General features: G+C 49.0%; 1 protein-coding gene across 2 annotated transcripts in view; it reads right to left on the bottom strand.

Moving 5' to 3' along the window:
• Positions 1-20556, bottom strand: part of TNMD (tenomodulin) — a 160544-nt gene that overhangs the window by 52932 nt on the left and 87056 nt on the right. For both annotated transcript variants that reach the window (XR_011023444.1, XM_068249989.1), the window contains exon 4: positions 19738-19839. Coding sequence is in view for 1 of the 2 variants with exons in the window: in XM_068249989.1 (XP_068106090.1) it covers positions 19738-19839 (102 nt within the window). In the remaining variant the exon portion in view is untranslated. The remainder of the gene's footprint in view (positions 1-19737; positions 19840-20556) is intronic.

The raw sequence follows: 20556 nt of genomic DNA, 5'->3' as shown, positions 1-20556 counted from the left end.
CTAGCAAAGTGCTAGCTGCGTCCAGCAAAAAAAAAATTAAGTAAATCGGCCCAGCAGGGCCTGAGCGGCACCCTCCGGCGGCTTACCCCGTGTCACACACGGGGTTACCGCTAAGGAGGTTAACCCCTTTGCCGTTTTGATTCTTCCCAGATTTTAGAGTCTAAAAGAGGGGCAATTTTTTTCCACTCTTTCAGACCCTAAAACCTGAAAAAAATCATTCTGGCAGGGAGATCTGCAGCAGAATAAAAAAATTCACCTTCCTGGGCTCCAGCGCTGCAGTTTTCACTTTGTCCACTGGATGGCGCTAATATACATATAAACAAACTTCTCTATATTTCTCTAATATAGAGAAGTTCGTTTTAAATATTAGCCCCGCCCCCGATGACGTCACACCACAGCTCCGATTGGCTGCCGGGTCCCCGGAAGAATAGCGGGGATATGGGGATCTCGGCCACCAGGGAAAGACCCCACACTGCCGGGGAGAGAGGCTGGAGTCCTGCTGCGCAGCGCGATCGCCGGACTCCACAACTAAAGGTACAGCTCGGGATCACCGCTAGCAGCTTCTTTTTTCTACCCTGAGCTCAGGTCGGGAAAACCGCCAAGGAGGTTAATACAAAAAAATAAAATAAAATGCAGCATATCACATACCTAGGCAGTAATACATGGCTTCTGTGCTGGCTGGTCTGGCTTTCTACTGGGCAGGTTGGCCTGCTGACAGGTTATCTGGCAGTTCCCCCATAGCATTCCCTGACCTTCATGGCGCTTTGAGTCCGCAAGGAGAAAAGCGCAATATAAATGTTATTTGTCTTGTCTTCTAGTGGATTCCCTCCCATGCTCCCTGTAATTAGCGCTATTGCGGGCCGCAACGTGTACAAAAATACGCGTTGCCGCATATCTATGCGTGCGTAATGCAGCAACGCATTTGTACGCATTGCGGCGCGCAATAGCGCTAATTGCAGTCGGGAGTGCAGAAAAAGCTACGCGTGGCCAGTCCTGACGGGCTTGTCGGCAAAAACGAAACTAGCTGGCAGCGGGGGACCAGAGGATTAGTGAGTGACTGCGAGGGCACAGGACTGCTGCAGGGGGCTGGTAGAAGCAGAACTAGCTGGCAGCGGGGGACCAGAGGATTAGTGAGTGGCTGCGAGGGCACAGGACTGCTGCAGGGGGCTGATAGAAGCAGAACTAGCTGGCAGCGGGGGACCAGAGGATTAGTGAGTGGCTGTGAGGGCACAGGACTGCTGCAGGGGGCTGGTAGAAGCAGAACTAGCTGGCAGCAGGGGACCAGAGGATTAGTGAGTGACTACGAGGGCACAGGACTGCTGCAGGGGGCTGGTAGAAGCAGAACTAGCTGGCAGCGGGGGACCAGAGGATTAGTGAGTGGCTGCGAGGGCACAGGACTGCTGCAGGGGGCTGGTAGAAGCAGAACTAGCTGGCAGCGGGGGACCAGAGGATTAGTGAGTGGCTGCGAGGGCACAGGACAGCTGCAGGGGGCTGGTAGAAGCAGAACTAGCTGGCAGCGGGGGACCAGAGGATTAGTGAGTGGCTGCGAGGGCACAGGACTGCTGCAGGGGGCTGGTAGAAGCAGAACTAGCTGGCAGCGGGGGAGCAGAGGATTAGTGAGTGGCTGCGAGGGCACAGGACTGCTGCAGGGGGCTGGTAGAAGCAGAGCTAGCTGGCAGCGGGGGAGCAGAGGATTAGTGAGTGGCTGTGAGGGCACAGGACTGCTGCAGGGGGCTGGTAGAAGCAGAACTAGCTGGCAGCGGGGGACCAGAGGATTAGTGAGTGACTGCGAGGGCACAGGACTGCTGCAGGGGGCTGGTAGAAGCAGAACTTGCTGGCGGCGGGGGACCAGAGGATTAGTGAGTGGCTGCGAGGGCACAGGACTGCTGCAGGGGGCTGGTAGAAGCAGAACTAGCTGGCAGCGGGGGACCAGAGGATTAGTGAGTGACTGCGAGGGCACAGGACTGCTGCAGGGGGCTGGTAGAAGCAGAACTAGCTGGCGGCGGGGGACCAGAGGATTAGTGAGTGGCTGCGAGGGCACAGGACTGCTGCAGGGGGCTGGTAGAAGCAGAGCTAGCTGGCAGCGGGGGAGCAGAGGATTAGTGAGTGGCTGCGAGGGCACAGGACTGCTGCAGGGGGCTGGTAGAAGCAGGACTAGCTGGCAGCGGGGGACCAGAGGATTAGTGAGTGGCTGCGAGGGCACAGGACTGCTGCAGGGGGCTGGTAGAAGCAGGACTAGCTGGCAGCGGGGGACCAGAGGATTAGTGAGTGACTGCGAGGGCACAGGACTGCTGCAGGGGGCTGGTAGAAGCAGAACTTGCTGGCGGCGGGGGACCAGAGGATTAGTGAGTGGCTGCGAGGGCACAGGACTGCTGCAGGGGGCTGGTAGAAGCAGAACTAGCTGGCAGCGGGGGACCAGAGGATTAGTGAGTGACTGCGAGGGCACAGGACTGCTGCAGGGGGCTGGTAGAAGCAGAACTAGCTGGCGGCGGGGGACCAGAGGATTAGTGAGTGGCTGCGAGGGCACAGGACTGCTGCAGGGGGCTGGTATAGAAGCAGAGCTAGCTGGCAGCGGGGGAGCAGAGGATTAGTGAGTGGCTGCGAGGGCACAGGACTGCTGCAGGGGGCTGGTAGAAGCAGGACTAGCTGGCAGCGGGGGACCAGAGGATTAGTGAGTGGCTGCGAGGGCACAGGACTGCTGCAGGGGGCTGGTAGAAGCAGGACTAGCTGGCAGCGGGGGACCAGAGGATTAGTGAGTGGCTGCGAGGGCACAGGACTGCTGCAGGGGGCTGGTAGAAGCAGAACTAGCTGGCAGCGGGAGAGCAGAGGATTAGTGAGTGGCTGCGAGGGCACAGGACTGCTGCAGGGGGCTGGTAGAAGCCCCAGGTGAGTAAAACTCATTTTTTTTTTCCTGGCTTAAGTGTCCCTTTAAAGCTTTTTCCTAAACAATTTTTGTTGTTATGTCTTAGGATATTTTCTCTCTTACCTTAACCCTGCCCTCCCCTGGAGACTGACCTTAACCCCCCTGGTGCCTAACTTTAACCCCTAAGGACCCCCCAGACTTCATACACTAAAGACCCCAGTCTCCTAACTCCAACCCTGAGATATTTTCGCCGCCATAGGCAGAAATTTTAAAAATGCTATTAGTTGGATTGACTTGAGCTGCATCTTATCAGTCGTTAGTCACCTCTTGTCAGTGATAACGCCAGCCCTTGTCGTCTTGACAAAAGTTGTTCAACTCCTTCAAGTTGTTTGAAATTTGTGCATTTAAAAGACTTTTGTTGAGCGTGTGTATGAGCCTTTGGTGGTAAATAGTGCCTATAAAGCCCTGGCACACACTATTTTATCAGGCACCTCTGGGCGCCCAAATTACTGTTTATAGCTGCTAATCATGGCTTTTGACATTACCACCCCTGGTGGTGCCATTGCTTTACTCATTTTCTCTCTGGCACTTCCTGTTTCACTGGAGAATGCGAGGGCAGCGGTCCTCAGAGGTCTTGGTTTAGGACAGATGACTTAATGGGCACCAGGATCCACAGCATTTGGGGCAGAGTATGTTGGGGCAGTAGAAGGGGCGTAGCAATAGCCATAGCAGCTATAACAGCTGCCATAGTGCCCTGGAGCATAGGGGGCCCAGAGGCTACTTAATGTATTCAGCAATAACTGTTTCTCCACCCTCTGACTTTGTCTCAGTGCCCAGGAACTATGTGCAGTGCTGATTGCATGAGAATGTAAATTGCCCAATCAACTCATATCCATAGAGTAGGGGCAGGATACATTGCTGAAGAGTGCCTCCATCTGAGGGCCCCCTGGAAAGTTTTTCTATGGGGCCCCGTAATCTCTAGCTACCCCACTGGGCTGTAGCTAATTAATGATTTATTTTTGCATGGCTAGCCAATATTTTATACATAGCGTAGTATGGATACAAAAGGATAAAGGAATCTAAAAAACTTAAAGTATGAGCAGGCAGTGGTGGACTCACCTCCTCCAAGCAGACACAAAAATTGCCAATGTGTTAGTCAAATAGAACAGGTTTATTTACATACTCTTTTTTAAACCAAAAATTTGTTTATTGACATATTTTCAAAGGTTACAGTGAAAAGATTAGTATGATACATCAGCATTAGGTACAATGTCAATTCTGTTGCACAACATGGGAGAAAAGATACAGGTATGGTGTTGAATATACATTTACAGCTAATAGGAACGGACATAGGTACATGAACATTATTTATACAGTGCCTTCGTGGTATATCATGTAGGATATTGTTCTCCACAATTAAGGATAAATTAAATAACCACTTTAGCACACCTAATTCCCAGAGGCAAAGTATCTGTGGGTAGTCTCCTTGGTATTAATTTAGTTCAGGTTCTATCCTTCCACCTGTCCCATATTAGGGAGAATTGTTGTACCCGTTTTCTATGCATATATACTAATTTTTTAAATGCAAGTGTGTTGTCTAGGCGCCTCTTCCAGCTGGACAGTGATGGTGATTCCACAGACAGCCATTTCAGAGCAATCTCCTGCCTTGCCGCAAACAACGTCCCATTAATGAATGCTTTAATGCATGGTTGAGTATCCTCGTCAATTTGCAAACCTAGCAGGCACATTTTGGGGTCAAGAGATACTGGGCATCCCATTTTGTCGTGTAGAAAATTAACCACCTGCAACCAGAATGCCACTAACTGTGGGCATTCCCACATGAGGTGAAGAAAAGTAGGATTGCTGGTGTTGCACTTGGGGCAATTTGCATTGGAGTCAGATTTATACTTGGCCACTCTGGTGGGCGTTAAATACGCTTGGTGCACTATATATAATTGGGTGGCCCGTTCTTTGACGCATACTGAGACTTTACGTACATTACACAAAGCATCTTCCCATTCATCTTCATCTAGATCTAATCCTGCTTCTGTCCAGTTATTTTTGGATGTTTGCGTGCGATCTATGGCTTTAGCACCAATTAATTCTTTATATATATCGCCTATTAGATGTTTTTTGGGTCCATTTTGGATCATTGTAAGTATTGGGTGTGCCATTGTTGCAACAGGAGTCTGAGCAAATTGTCTGCGGAAGGCGTGAGACAGCTGTATATAGCGAAAGTACTGGGAGGATAGTTTAGGAAATTGCTCTGTAAGCATGTCAAAAGGTTTTAATTTGCCCTGTTGCAAAATGTGCTTCAAGAAAATTACGCCTGAGCGCTGCCAGAAAAGAATGTCTGGGATAGTTGTGAATTCTGCCAGTGTCTTGTTGTTCCATAGTGGTGTGTGGATCAAGCGCCTCATTACTATATAGGGAGTGAGTCCTTTTCCATACCAGTTGGGCCTGAGCGAGTATAGTGTTTGCGGATTTCCCTGTGGGTATAGCCTGGCATAGTAATTCCATTGCTACGTTTGATTTCCATGGGTCCATGCTGTATCCCAAAGCTTCCGGGTTATAGAGTCTCTCCAAGGAGAACCATGCCGACATCTGTTGAAGTTGGGCTGAGAAATAATAATATTGCATGGATGGGAGTGCTAGACCCCCAAGGCCATTGGGATTAATAAGAAGAGCGTGTTTAAGTCTGGCACGTCCATTATTCCAGATAAAAGCAATGAATAGGGACCTGATACGTTTAAAAAAAGATAATGGGATATATATAGGTGACTGATGAAGAACATATAACAGTTTAGGCAAAAGGATCATTTTAATTAAATTAATTCTTCCCACCACGGTGAGATACAGCCTGGACCAGGTTTTACATTTGGTTTGGACCAAGTTTATAAGGGGGAGGATTTCTGCCTGCATATACTGCTGGGGAGATAAATGTATTTTTACCCCTAAATATTTGAATGAACTGACTATTTGCAGCTGAGTAGGCTGCGTGCTGTTAGTGCAGGGGGGTTGATCCACATACATCACAACCGACTTACTCTTGTTTAACTTTAGCCCTGAGTAGTATCCAGCCTCCTCTATAGTGTCAAGTGCAATCTGCAGAGATGAAGCAGGGTCAGCCAGATAGAGAATAGTGTCATCTGCGTACAAGCCTATTTTTTCCTCAGTAGTGCCAGTGCGGAAACCATGTATTTGGGGATGAGCCCTTATGCGGCAGGCAAGCGGTTCCACCGCAAGAGCATATAGCAAGGGAGAGAGCGGGCATCCCTGCCTAGTACCGCGCCTCAGCGGAAAAGGCTGGGATATCCAGCTGTTGGTGCATACTCTAGCGGTTGGGAGAGTGTATAATATCTTTACCCATTTTATGAAATTGTCCCCAAAGCCAAACCTGGCAAGGACCGCCATTAAGTAGGGCCATTCTACGGTATCAAATGCTTTGGCCATGTCCAGTGAGGCCACTACCCTGGACCCAGCATTGGAATGGTCAGCCTGTAGATTGGTAAAGAGGCGTCGTATGTTCATTGCCGTGTTTTTGCCCGGCATAAAGCCTGTCTGATCTTCATGTATGAGCGACAGGATCACTGTATTTAGCCTGCTTGCTAAAAGTTTAGCCAGTATTTTTATGTCTGAGGGGAGGAGAGAAATAGGGCGGTAAGAGTCACAAAACAGAGGGTCCTTACCAGGCTTGGGGAGCACAATTATTAAGGCCTCACGCATGGAACATGGCAGGGAGCCTTTCTCAAAGGCATCATTGAAAGTTTGAAGTAATAGTGGTGCTATATTTTCGTCATATTGCTTGTATATTTCTATTGGCAGGCCGTCTAGGCCTGGTGCCTTTTTCTTTGGAAAGCTAGCGATTGCAGTGTATATTTCATCTAGCGTTAAAGGTGTGTCTAAGGCCTCACACTGGTCAGGGGAGAGCTTTGGAAGGTTCGTTTCTGACAGGTATATTTCTGAATCCGATTGAGTGGCGGCGGTGTAGGAAGTGTAGAGGGCAGAGTAATATGCCGAGAAGACCTGATTAATTTCTTGACAACCTGTCACAATCTGGCCTTGTGGGTTAGTAATGTGTGTAATGACTGGGGGGGAGTTATAAGTTTTAGATAACTTGGCTAGTAGGGTGCCCGCTCTCTCTCCCTGTTCATAAAATGCTTGCCTGTTGAAAAAAAGTTTACTTTTGGTTATTCCTTCAATGTGGCTCTTATGCTGTCTCTGCAGACTACACCAGACCTCTTTATTTTTAGGAGTAGGGTCTGCAAAGTAGCAGTCTTGGGCTTGCGAGAGGCATTGGAGCAAGTCAAGCTCCTTTTGTCTAGAGTCCCCCTTACATGAGGAGATAGCCGCTATCATTTCACCACGGAGAAATGCCTTAAAGGCATCCCAGACTATACCTAGGTTTTCTTCATCTCTATGCCTGAATATGTAGTCATCAATATGGGCGGCTATCTCCTCATGTTTATTTATAAGTTCAAGCCAGAACGGGTTTAGTTTCCAAAATTGAAAAGGAGGTTTTTGGCCCCACAGCAATTCCAGTTGGATTGGAGTGTGGTCTGAAGCCAGACGCGGCAGCATCTCCACACGTGTTACAATTGAAAGGGTGGCTGGGGTGACGAGAAAGTGATCAATACGGGATCTAGTGTCAAATGACGCGGAGAAACAGGTGTATGCTTTTGTTTTGGGGTTAAAGTGGCGCCATGAGTCTGTTAATTGTATTTCATTTATAAGGTTGTGGAATGGAGTAGGTTTATCTATTTTAGGTGGGAATCTATCAAAGGCTGGGTTGCATACGGCGTTAAAGTCCCCCATCCATATTGCATAGTGACAGGGGTGTTTAACACCGAACGCTATGCCTTCTTTAAGTATTGTCGAACAGTAGGGAGGGGGTATATATATATTTAATATTAGAATGGGGGTGCCATTTATATTGCAGTGCAAAAATAGATATCTACCCATAGGGTCAATACGGATATTTAGCAGTTGAAAGATGAGGGATTTTCTATTCAGTAGGGAGACACCTCTGGAGTACTGTGAATATGTAGAGTGAAACATCCAGCCGATCCAGCTGCGTTTAAGCGCCTGAACTTTATCACCCGTAAGGTGCGTCTCTTGGAGAGCCACCACGTCTGGCTTGTACCTGTTTAGGTAGTTTAATATCATTTGCCTCTTTAGGGAGTCATTTATACCACGTACGTTCCAGCTGATACATTTAAGAGCAGACATACCTATACCATGAAATATCTATACAGTCATATGTACAGCATAAACATTTTTCGTTGTGACCCTGTAACCTTACACATTGTTTGTATTGGTAGTAGTAACAGAAAAACAAGAACCAAAAAGAAAGAAAGAAAAACCCTTGAACTCCCATCCCTCCCTGACCTGAGAAAATCATCAACAGGTCCTTGTACCCCTAACCAAAATTTGTAAACTTGTAAAGCAGACCTATACCTTAAATGCGGGTATTACAGTCTGCCTGGGGGAAAAACAGCTTACCTACTACTGCAGGAACACCTTAACTAGGCCCTCCCGCTCAACTTGTGTTATGCATTTGCGTATATCCCTTAGTATAGAGGCCCCCCACCACCGAAGAGAAAATACAAGTAGACAGATACCACATATATAGAACTAGCGATGTAAATCGATATAGATGGTTTTCCCTTTTCCCTCCAAACATCTTCCACATAGGTCTAGCAGCCAGCATTATATGCCACGATTTAAAGTGATTAAAAGTTAGGCATTTTATGCCAGCAGCACCACAAGGTAGAATAGCATATCCTCCGCGAGCGTTTATTGCTGTAGGTTGCATTGTAGTTGGTAGAGGAGAAAATACTTGCAAAGTTCCGGACTGTGAAGGCGAATGAACATTGCCGTTAACTGTCAGTCCAATTTGTTATTGATAAAGAAGTGTTAATTATATAATAAAAAACGCCTCACATACATTTAAAGAGCGGCTTAACAGTATCATAGTATTGCTTGTTATCTTGGTTGTGTGGTAGAAGAAAGGGATGGGGAGATACAACAGTTTGTAGTGTCTCTACAGTGGCTCGGAAGTTCGTACGGGGTGGGGGGGGGGGGGGAATAGACACACCGGGCTAGGTGGATTCTTTTAGAGGGGGCATACAGCTTTGCATGTCTGCGTGTATTACTTACAGTTTATGCCTCATTGTCTTCCCTTTGTGGCGGTAAAGCAGCCGGCGATGAAGCAGCTTTCGGCCTAGCATCCAGCCATGCTTGCGCACTTTCAGGAGTAGTGAAAAAGTGGGTGCGGTTGTCAGCTATCACACGCAGTTTGGTAGGGTATAGCATTGAGTACTCAAGCCCCTGGTCCCGGAGTCGCTTCTTAACATTGTAGAATTGGGCTCTTTGTTTCTGCAGGTCGATCGAGAAGTCCGGGTAGAAGGATAGCCTCGCGTTTGCGTATGTAACTTCTCCTTTTACACGTGCCGCCCTTAGTACAGCATCACGGTCCCGGTAATTGAGCAACTTAAAGATAAAAGTTCTGGGGGCCTGGCCCGGTTTGGGAGTCTTTGGGGACACCCGGTGCGCCCTTTCGATGATGAAGGCGGATGAAAACGCGGGCCTACCAAACAGCTCCACTAGCATCTTTTCCGTGAATTCTTCCGGGGTTGTGCCCTCTATTTTCTCCGGCAGGCCGACAATCCTTATGTTGGAACGGCGGTTTCTATTTTCTATGTCTTCCTGTCGTTCCCGGAGTGTCTTGATGTCTTGGTTAGCTTGTGAGGAGTCACGCTGTAATGGCGGCAGTTGGTCTTCCACGCGGCTTATGCGCACTTCCGACTCCGACACTCTGCTGCGTAGTGTTTGCATATCGGCTCTCAGCAAAGAGACATCTGTTTTAACTTCCTCCAGTCGTGTAGTTATAGTGGACAGGGCCATCTGACAAGAAGCTACCCCTTCCATTATCTGCTTCAGGGAAGGCTGCGGCTCTTCATCTTCCGAGGTTGCGTCGCCATCTTGTTCATGCCGGTATTTGCGTAGTTTAGCTACCGCTTCTGAGCCACGTCTAGCTGTCATGTTTGGTGTCTACCGAGTGCCCAGTAAGTGAGGGATGCAGTGCTGGTCCACACTGAGTTGTTTAGTCTAGCGAATTTCTTCTAAAATCGTGGTTATAGGATTGTTGAGCGGGAGCTCCTCTCCAACACGTCCTACTCCATCCGCTTCCGGTCACGCCCCCTTATTTACATACTCTGGGGGACAATGCAACACCAGTAGACAGAGGTGCCTGGCTCTTCTACTGACCACATATCCTATTGCTCCGTTGTTATTGCCTGATGAAGCCGGATAAAACCTACGAAACGCGTTGCATTGTCCCCCGGAGTATGTAAATAAACTTGTTGTATTTGACAAACAGATTGGCAATGTTTGTGTCCGCTTGGAGGAGGTGAGTCCACCACGGCCTCCTCATGTTTTACACTTTTTAGATTCTTTTATCCTTTTGGCACCTCTATATCCATACTACGCTATATTACGTACACCCCTGGTGGAAGGGTGTTCCCCCTTTTTCCTCATCTAGAGAGAGTGACTCCTTAATCTTGAGTGGGGACAGGTCTAATCTCCCCACCCGCCTATACAGTGGTTGCTTGTGAGGTAACCCTGCTTTGTGAATATAGCTTATTACTCTATCATACTTCATTTCTACTACCAGTACATACTTCACTATATTTGGCTCTTGATGTCCATACTCTGTGTAATATTTTATACATAATCCATAACAACAAACGACACACAAAGAATGTACTGTGTTTTTCTTCCAGCAAATCACGAAAACAAAACAAAAACAAAGAAACAAATGCAAAAAAAAAAACAAAAAAAACCACCACCACAAAAATGCTTGCTGTATGAATTGAAAAAAACAGAACCCAATCCTAGGGCCTTTGTGTTTGGCGGTTTTTGATGTGAAACAGGCAGCCTACTGGGAGTCGGTTACCCCGATATCTCAGGGCCCAAGACAACAATGTACCTCAATCTGCGCTCTTACCGATTCTACGCGGTCACAATCGTCATTCAATGTTCTCGACTGAAGCAGATTGCACATCAATATGTCATTTGCTTGGATTTGAAAAAAGCTTTTTGATCTTGTATTTCTGTTAAATGAAGTCTGGGAATTGGTAAGAAATACAGTTATTTGCATGGTACATTTGGAAATGGTTTTCTCTCCAGTAAATGACCGGTTTCTCCGGCGTTTTCGCGTATAATGACTCGTTTTCAGTTTTGACAATGAAGTATGGGAACATTTTGTTGTGTTCGCACTCTCGAGTCTCAATAATTGCGCTCAGATGTGACAAACACGGCAGGCGGTGGAAGGATTGCTTTGTGTTTGCGGTCTGCGGACAGTGGGGGGCGCCATCTCCTGCGGGGTCCGGTCATATTCTCGGACACGACTCCTGTCCAGTCCGCGGGCCCAGTCATGACCTTCTGTGATTAGGACGGCTGATTTGTCAGCGGATAATAAGAATGTCGACAGCGTTTGTATTTCTAAGTCCCGGCGCAGACTGATTTGAAGTGTAAAATGATTGTGACATTTATATTGCTGAGAAATGTACAGCTTGATGATTTAATTACAGAGGGGACTTTTATTCAAAGCAGAAGTGCTTTATTGTGGTGATTTGCTGCTTTTTCTGCCTGCATAATGAGACAAACGTGAAAGGGAATACTGCGGCAAGAAATAGGATAATGAGGGACAGGCAATGAGACGCTGATCATTTCAAATTGATGCAAGTTTTACGGCAATGTATGCAACTCAGGAAATGCTGCAGACATTTGCATAAAACTAGGAATTAGCATACGACTTACATCAACTCTGCATTATTTAGATCAGATCTTATTGGCCATGGCTAAGGGCCTTTTGCCATTATTGCTCAATTCGGCACAAATATGCAGTTTCGCCGCAGGCGAGAAGGGCGGGGAAATGCTGCCTATCCAACCAATGGCTCGCTGCCCAGATTGCACTTTGGTGCCAGTGTGGACGGCATGATGCAGTTTTATGCAGCACGTTGCCGAATCCCTATAGCACTCTATGGCGTGGCACGGTTAAGCGATTTAGGCTGCGGCTGCGTAGCCGAACCGTATCGGTGGAAACTGGTCCTTATGAGCAGTTAAAGTGGACCTGAACCCAGAATGTCCTCTCTGCTCTAAAAGATACACAAATGCATAATAACCTTTAACCTACCTGGCGGTATTATTCCCGCGGCCGCAACCTTTTTTTTTTAAGCATGTAGCTAGCGTAGCGCTTGCTACATGCTTCCCCCCTCCCTGCGGCGTCCCCCCGTACTCACCGATCGCCGCCGGCGCGTATGCCCATCTGGAAATCCCGTTCTGAACAGGATTTCCATGAGGGCTTCCCCCTTCGCCATGGCGACGGGCGCGAGGACATCACCGGCATCATCGCCGTCGTGACGTCAGAGGGAATCCCGATCCACCCCTCAGCGCTGCCTGGCACTGATTGGGCCAGGGTCTCGGGGGGGGGGGGGGCACCCTCTGATGCGGCGGGTAGCGGCAAATCGTCGGCTAGCGGCGGCAATCGTAAGTAACACGCAGCTAGCAAAGTGCTAGCTGCGTGTATAAAAAAATAATTACGCAAATCGGCCCAGCGGGGCCTGAGAAATCCTCCTGCGTGGCTTACCCCATGTCCAGCACGGGGTTACCGCTAAGGAGGTTAAAGGATACCCGAGGTGACATGTGCCATGATGAGATAGACATGTGTATGTACAGTACCTAGCACACAAATAACTAGGCTGTGTTCCTTTTTTTATTTCTCTGCCTGAAAGCGTTAAACATCAGGTATGTAAGTGGCTGACTCAGTCCTGACTCAGACAGGAAGTGACTACAGTGTGACCCTCACTGATAAGAAATTCCAACTATAAAACACTTTCCTAGCAGAAAATGGCTTCTGAGAGCAGGAAAGAGATAGAGTCAATGGTTCATAGATTTTAGCTCTGGCATACGTCAATGAATGTGTCATTGAGCAAAAACAATAAAACAGTAAAAACTTAAAAAGTAGATTTAAATATAAAATAAAACTGGAATATCTTAAAAAGTCATTTTTAGGAGGAGGATAGATACAATTGTTTATTTCATTTGTTTATTTTCACCTTGGGTGTCCTTCAAACAAAGAACATTTCTTTGTTACAGCTGATACAAATCCTGCAATCAATCTGCAGTGTGTCTACTTCCTGATTCATGGAAGCAGACATATTGTTTATAGCCTGTGCTTTCAAATGGGCAGAGCTCCGCCATCAGTCTCCCAGCGGCGATTGCCGTTCGGAGACTGTTAGGAGGCGAAACCGCTGTCTAATAACCCTATACAGCGCTGCGATCTAAGGCAGCGCTGTACTGGGGACAGCCGTGTGACACCGCTGTCCCCTCCAGAGGCTCAGGGGTGATCCGCTGCCATAGGCTTAAAGGAAAGGTTCAGGGAGGGTGGAGGAAAAATAAAAATCAATTTCCACTTACCTGGGGCTTCCTCCAGCCCGTGGCAGGCAGGAGGTGCCCTCGCCGCCGCTCCGCAGGCTCCCGGTGGTCTCCAGTGCCCGACCCGACCTGGCCAGGCCGGCTGCCAGGTCGGGCTCTTCTGCGCTCCAAGTCCTGGTACTTCTGCGTCCCACGCCGGCTCGCTGACGTCATCGGACGTCCGCCGGGCTGTACTGCGCATGCGCATAACTACTGCTACTACTGCGCAGTACAGTCCGGCTGACGTCCGATGACGTCAGAGCGCCGGCGTGGGACGCAGAAGTACCAGGACTTGGAGCGCAGAAGAGCCCGACCTGGCAGCCGGCCTGGCCAGGTCGGGTCGGCCACCGGAGACCACCGGGAGCCTGCGGAGCGGCGGCGAGGGCACCTCCTGCCTGCCACGGGCTGGAGGAAGTCCCAGGTAAGTGGAAATTGATTTTTATTTTTCCTCCACCCTCCCTGAACCTTCCCTTTAAGCCTACAGCCGATCACAGTGATAGGCTGGCGGGGGGAGGGGAGATAAATACAAAATATACACAATTTTATTTAAAAATAAAACAATAAAATATTTATAAAAAAACAAACAAACATTGGGGGAGCGATCAGACCCCACCAACAGAGAGCTCTGTTGGTGGGGAGAAAAGGGAGGGGGGAATCACTTGTGTGCTGAGTTGTGCGGCCCTGCAGCGAGCCCTTAGGGCAAATTAGTAATTTCACACCAGGACGTTGCGTTAGAGGGGGCGTTAAGGTCGCATAACGTCCCCCTAACGCAACGCCTGGTGGTGCTGGATCTGGACGTCAGAGTGAGCCGCGTTGTGCAGCTCACTCTGGCGTCAGTGATGCCGTGATGCGCACTCTTGTGCGCATGCGGCATCACGTGGTCCCGCCGGCCAATCGCCGCACAGAGCAGCCGCTCCAGGAAGTAAACACTGCACGTCATAACGTGCAGTGCATAATAATTAGCCATGTGCCTGGCCGCTCTCCGCTCCTCCCCCACATTACTGAGCATGTGCAAGCAGTCTAACGCGGCTCAGCCGCGTCCAAAGTACTGCATGCAGTACGTTGTCTTTAGTGTTGGGCGAACAGTGTTCGCCACTGTTCGGGTTCTGCAGAACATCACCCTGTTCGGGTGATGTTCGAGTTCGGCCGAACACCTGACGGTGCTCGGCCAAACCGTTCGGCCATATGGCCGAACTAAGAGCGCATGGCCGAACGTTCCCCGAACGTTCGGCTAGCGCTGTGATTGGCCGAACGGGTCACGTGGTTCGGACCCGAACGCGCTCTGATTGGCCGAACTGTCACGTGGTTCGGGTAAATAAATACCCGAACCACGTCATATCTCCGCCATTTGTCTGTGGGTTTAGCTTTGGGTAGGCAGGCAGGGTAGTTCGCGCTCCAGCCACGCTAGCCAGGGTCCCCCCCAGTCATTGTGTGTCGCTGCTGGGAACAGTAGTACACCGCTCGTTCAGCCACACTATATAGCATTCTGTGTACTGTTCTGTGTCTGCTGGGAACAGTAGTACACCGCTCGTTCAGCCACACTATATAGCATTCTGTGTACTGTTCTGTGTCTGCTGGGAACAGTAGTACACCGCTCGTTCAGCCACACTATATAGCATTCTGTGTACTGTTCTGTGTCTGCTGGGAACAGTGGTACACCGCTCGTTCAGCCACACTATATAGCATTCTGTGTACTGTTCTGTGTCTGCTGGGAACAGTAGTACACCGCTCGTTCAGCCACACTATATAGCATTCTGTGTACTGTTCTGTGTCTGCTGGGAACAGTGGTACACCGCTCGTTCAGCCACACTATATAGCATTCTGTGTACTGTTCTGTGTCTGCTGGGAACAGTGGTACACCGCTCGTTCAGCCACACTATATAGCATTCTGTGTACTGTTCTGTGTCTGCTGGGAACAGTAGTACACCGCTCGTTCAGCCACACTATATAGCATTCTGTGTACTGTTCTGTGTCTGCTGGGAACAGTGGTACACCGCTCGTTCAGCCACACTATATAGCATTCTGTGTACTGTTCTGTGTCTGCTGGGAACAGTGGTACACCGCTCGTTCAGCCACACTATATAGCATTCTGTGTACTGTTCTGTGTCTGCTGGGAACAGTAGTACACCGCTCGTTCAGCCAGACTATATACCATTGTTTACTGACACTATATAGCAGACTATATAGCATTGTGTGTACACCGCTCAGCCAGACTATATACCATTGTTTACTGACACTCTGTGTACACCGCTCAGCCAGACTATATACCATTGTTTACTGCCACTCTGATTCTGCTGGGAACAGTAGTACACCGCTCGCTCAGCCAGACTATATACCATTGTTTACTGACACTATATAGCAGACTATATAGCATTGTGTGTACACCGCTCAGCCAGACTATATACCATTGTTTACTGACACTCTGTGTACACCGCTCAGCCAGACTATATACCATTGTTTACTGCCACTCTGATTCTGCTGGGAACAGTAGTACACCGCTCGCTCAGCCAGACTATATACCATTGTTTACTGACACTATATAGCAGACTATATAGCATTGTGTGTACACCGCTCAGCCAGACTATATACCATTGTTTACTGACACTCTGTGTACACCGCTCAGCCAGACTATATACCATTGTTTACTGCCACTCTGATTCTGCTGGGAACAGTAGTACACCGCTCACCCGCCACTGTATAGCATTGTGCTCTGTGTCACTGCTGACAATAGTGGTACACCGCTCACCCACCACTGTATAGCATTTCTGTACTGCCACTGTACTGCTGCCAGTCAGCGTGTACTTTAAGTGAAATGAGGAAGAAATCCGGTGAAAGAGGGAGGGGCAAGGGAAGAGGTGTTTCCCCTGACGGTTCACGTACAGGCCACAGGGGAGCACCCAAGAAAACCCACTCAATACTGCCCATGTTGTCCAGGACAACAACCCTCACAGATCCAAAAGAACAGGACCAGATAATTACTTGGATGACCTCTCAAGCGTCCAGCAGTGGGTTAAGCAGCACCAGCACATCACGCACGAGGTCCGAGTCCTCAGCCAGTTAAAGTCTGGGCTTTCTTTGAAGACTGCACTGAGGATGTTACCATGGCGATTTGCAAGGTGTGCAAGACCCGCCTGAGCAGGGGGAAAAGTATTAACAACCTCTCCACCACCAGCATGAGCCGCCACATTCTATCCAAACATCCCACTCTGTGGGCAAACGCGGCAGGACAGGGTACCACCGTACCACCAGCAACACTGCCTCCCTTGGGTTCACCAGACTCACCACCAGACCCGCCTCAGCAGCAGCAGTAGCCCAGCCATTGCGTGGTTTACAACATTCACAAACATCAGACGATGCTGACACTGTCACTTTCCGGACTAGTGCTCTTGAGGTCTCCCAGTGTTCATCAAACACAACAACCAACAGCCCTTCGGTGTGCAGTGCTACGGTTGAGTTGTCTGTCTCTGAGATGTTTGAGCACAAGAGGAAATTGCCAGCAAATGACCCGCGGGCCGTGGCAGTAACAGCCAGCCAGCATAGCCAAGCTTCTGGCCTGCGAAATGCTGCCATATCGAGTGGTGGAGACAAACAGCTTCAAGGGCATGATGTCAGTGGCCATCCCACGTTACGTGGTTCCCAGCCGCTACCACTTTGCGCGCTCTGCAGTGCCTGAGTTGCATGAGCACGTGGTCAGCTAAATAACCCGAAGCTTGAAGAATGCCGTTGCCTGCAAGGTTCACCTCACCACTGACACCTGGACAAGTGCGTTCGGCCAGGGTCGATACATCTCCCTTACCGCGCACTGGGTGAACCTTGTGGAGCCTGGCAGTGATTCCTCACCTGCTACGGCGCGGGTGTTGCCCACGCCGCAAACAGCTGCACCGCCGTCCCTCCCACTGGATAACAACAGCAGCACCTACCTCTCTGACTCCTTCTCCTCCAACGCATCTCAAAGCTGTACCTCATCCGGAAACGCTAACCCAGCACCAGCAGCAGTAGGATCGTGGAAGCAGTGCAGCACAGCTGTTGGCATGCGTCAGCAAGCGTTGCTGAAGCTGATCTGCCTTGGGGATAAGCAGCACACAGGGGAGGAAATTTGGAGGGGAATAAAGGAACAGACGGATTTGTGGCTGGCACCGCTGGACCTGAAACCGGGCATGAAGCTAGACACCTGGCACGAACTGGCAATGTACGCAATAGAGGTGCTGGCTTGCCCGGCAGCCAGCGTTATGTCGGAACGCTGTTTCAGTGCTGCCGGAGGCATCATCACAGATCGGCGTATCCGCCTCTCCACAGAAAATGCAGACCGTCTGACTCAAATTAAAATGAATCAATCCTGGATTGGAAACGACTACGCAACACTCCTGGACCCCAACCAAGTAACATGACCGATGAACATCTGGGATGGTTTAGCGTTTCCGGTCCCTGTTTATTGAACCTCTCATCTGTATTACATTTATGACTGCATGGCGGCAAAAAGCATTGCTGCTATATCCGCACGCTTTTTGTCCTCATGCAAGGCCTGGGTTGTTGTGTCTCACAAAGCGTGGCCTTCTCCTCCTGCGCCTCCTCCTGTTCCATCACGTGTGCTGCTGCTGCTGCTGCTGCTGCTGGGTTACCGTTGCCGGTCCCTGTTTATGGAACCTCTTATCTTTATTACATTTATGACTACATGGCGGTACAAAGCATGCTATCCGCACGCTTTTTGTCCTCATGCAAGGCCTGGGTTGTTGTGTCTCACAAAGCGTGGCCTTCTCCTCCTGCGCCTCCTCCTGTTCCATCACGTGTGCTGCTGCTGCTGCTGCTGCTGGGTTAGCGTTGCCGCGTGGTCCCTGTTTATTGAACCTCTTATCTTTATTACATTTATGACTACATGGCGGTACAAAGCATGCTCTCCGCACGCTTTTTGTCCTCATGCAAGGCCTGGGTTGTTGTGTCTCACAAAGCGTGGCCTTCTCCTCCTGCGCCTCCTCCTGTTCCATCACGTGTGCTGCTGCTGGGTTAGCGTTGCCGCGTGGTCCCTGTTTATTGAACCACTTATCTTTATTACATTTATGACTGCATGGTGGTACAAAGCATGCTATCCGCACGCTTCTTGTCCTCATGCAAGGCCTGGGTTGTTGTGTCTCAAAGCGTGGCCTTCTCCTCCTGCGCCACCCTCCTCCTGTTCCATCACGTGTGCTGCTGCTGGGTTAGCATTACCGGTCCCTTTTCCTGGAACCTCTTATATGTATTACATTTATGACTGCATGCCGACAAAAAGCATGTTACCTGTGCAAAGAAAACAGACATTTCCCGCATTTAAAAGACAGTTTTCCCTTTGAAACTTTAAAATCGATTTTCTCAAAAACTATAAGCTCTTTTTGCTAAATTTTTTTTTCCTCTTGTACCCACTCCCAAGGTGCACATACCCTGTAAATTTGGGGTATGTAGCATGTAAGGAGGCTTTACAAACCACAAAAGTTCGGGTCCCCATTGACTTCCATTATGTTCGGAGTTCGGGTCGAACACCCGAACATCGCGGACATGTTCGGCCTGTTCGGCCCGAACCCGAACATCTAGATGTTCGCCCAACACTAGTTGTCTTGTGACGCAGCGTTACAATGTAACGCAACGTGGGCACTGTGAACAGCCCATTGATTTTTCATTACTGTGCGGTGGGCTGCGTTACAGGCTGCTCTAACGTGCGCCTGTAACGTCCCACTGTGAAACCAGTCTAAAGCTGCAGTGGCATTTTTTGTGAAAAAATGGCCTGGTCTTTAGGGGGGTTAAAAACTGTGGTCCTCAAATGGTTAAAGAGTGTACTGTTTGTTTGTGTATGCATCCGCTTTTATATTTGTTAAATTATAAAGTTAATAAATAAAGAGTCTATAAAAAAAGAAAAAGAAAAAATAAAAGATTACAGAGGCTGCTGGGTAATCCCAACACTGGCAGCTCCGCCTCCAGCCCTGAGGTCGTTTTGGCACATCTTGGTTGAAGGGGAACTGAAGTAAGAGGTATGCGGAGGCTGCCATATTTATTTCCTTTCAATCGATACCAGTTGCCTGGCAGCCCTGCTGGTCTATTTCTCTTCAGTAGTATCTGAATAACACCAGAAACAAGCATGCAGCTAGTCTTGTCAGATCTGACGTCTGAAACACCTGATCTGCTGCATGCTTGTTCAGGGGCTATGGCTAAAAGTATTAGATGCAGAGGATCAGCAGGGCTGCCAGGCAACTGGTATTGATTCAAAGGAAATAAATATGGCAGCCTCCATAGTCCTCTCACTTCAGTTGTCCTTTAAGTCCCCCATTCTAGTGAAGGGAATACCCCCTGGCTGGAAGGGTCGGATCCCAAACCGATAACGATTGGGCATTGAGAAAAACTCCACATCTGTAGGCGGAAAATGGACCTACCTCAATTTCTAGTAAGTCAGTCTCAGTTAATTCCGGGATTATCTTGCTCTGTGTCTTAATGAAACATTTTTGTAGATTGGCAAAGTAGATTCCAGTGAGGCCCTGAAATCAGAAAGGTAATTACATAGAACATTAAGTCATAAAAACTAAAAACATAGCAGTTAAATGAAAAAAAAAAGAAAAGAAATAGTTGTTCAAATAAATAACAATAATAATAAATATTGCGCCTGCGCAGGAAGTTCCTGGTGACGTCAGAAGGAGCGAGGATGCTTGCGGCCAGGGCTGTGCAGGTGCAGCGGCTTGTGACATGAAAGTCGCAAATACCGCACATCAGCCGCGGCAGAAGACCGGAGGACAGGACGTCTGCAGGGGGCCAGTAGAAGCCCCGGTTAAGTTTAACTCTTTTATTTTTTGGGGGTTACAGTATTCCTTTAAAGGGCACCTAAAGTGAAAGGTTATGGAAGCTGCCATATTTATTTGCTTTTAACCACTTCCGGATTCTCGGAGCGTATATGTACGCCCCTGAATCCAGAAGTGTATACCATGGCGTTCCATGTCAGTTCCCGGAGGGTGTCTCCGTGAACACCCTGCGAGCCGATCGGCGGCTCGCAGGGTAAATGTAAACACACGGGGAAGATCTTCCCCGGTGTTTACATGTATACGGCGCTGCTGCGCAGCAGCGCCGTAGAGGAGATCGGTGATCCCCGGCCTCTGATTGGCCGGGGATCACCGGCATCTGATAGGCTAAAGCCTATCCCATCAGGCGCAGGACGGAAATCCGTCCTGCGCCGCTCACAGGGGGAGGGAGAGGGAGGGAAG

This window comes from Hyperolius riggenbachi, chromosome 8, assembly GCF_040937935.1.
Source record: "Hyperolius riggenbachi isolate aHypRig1 chromosome 8, aHypRig1.pri, whole genome shotgun sequence".
NCBI classification, from domain to species: Eukaryota; Metazoa; Chordata; class Amphibia; order Anura; family Hyperoliidae; genus Hyperolius; species Hyperolius riggenbachi.
This window is presented reverse-complemented; position numbering and strand designations above follow the sequence as displayed.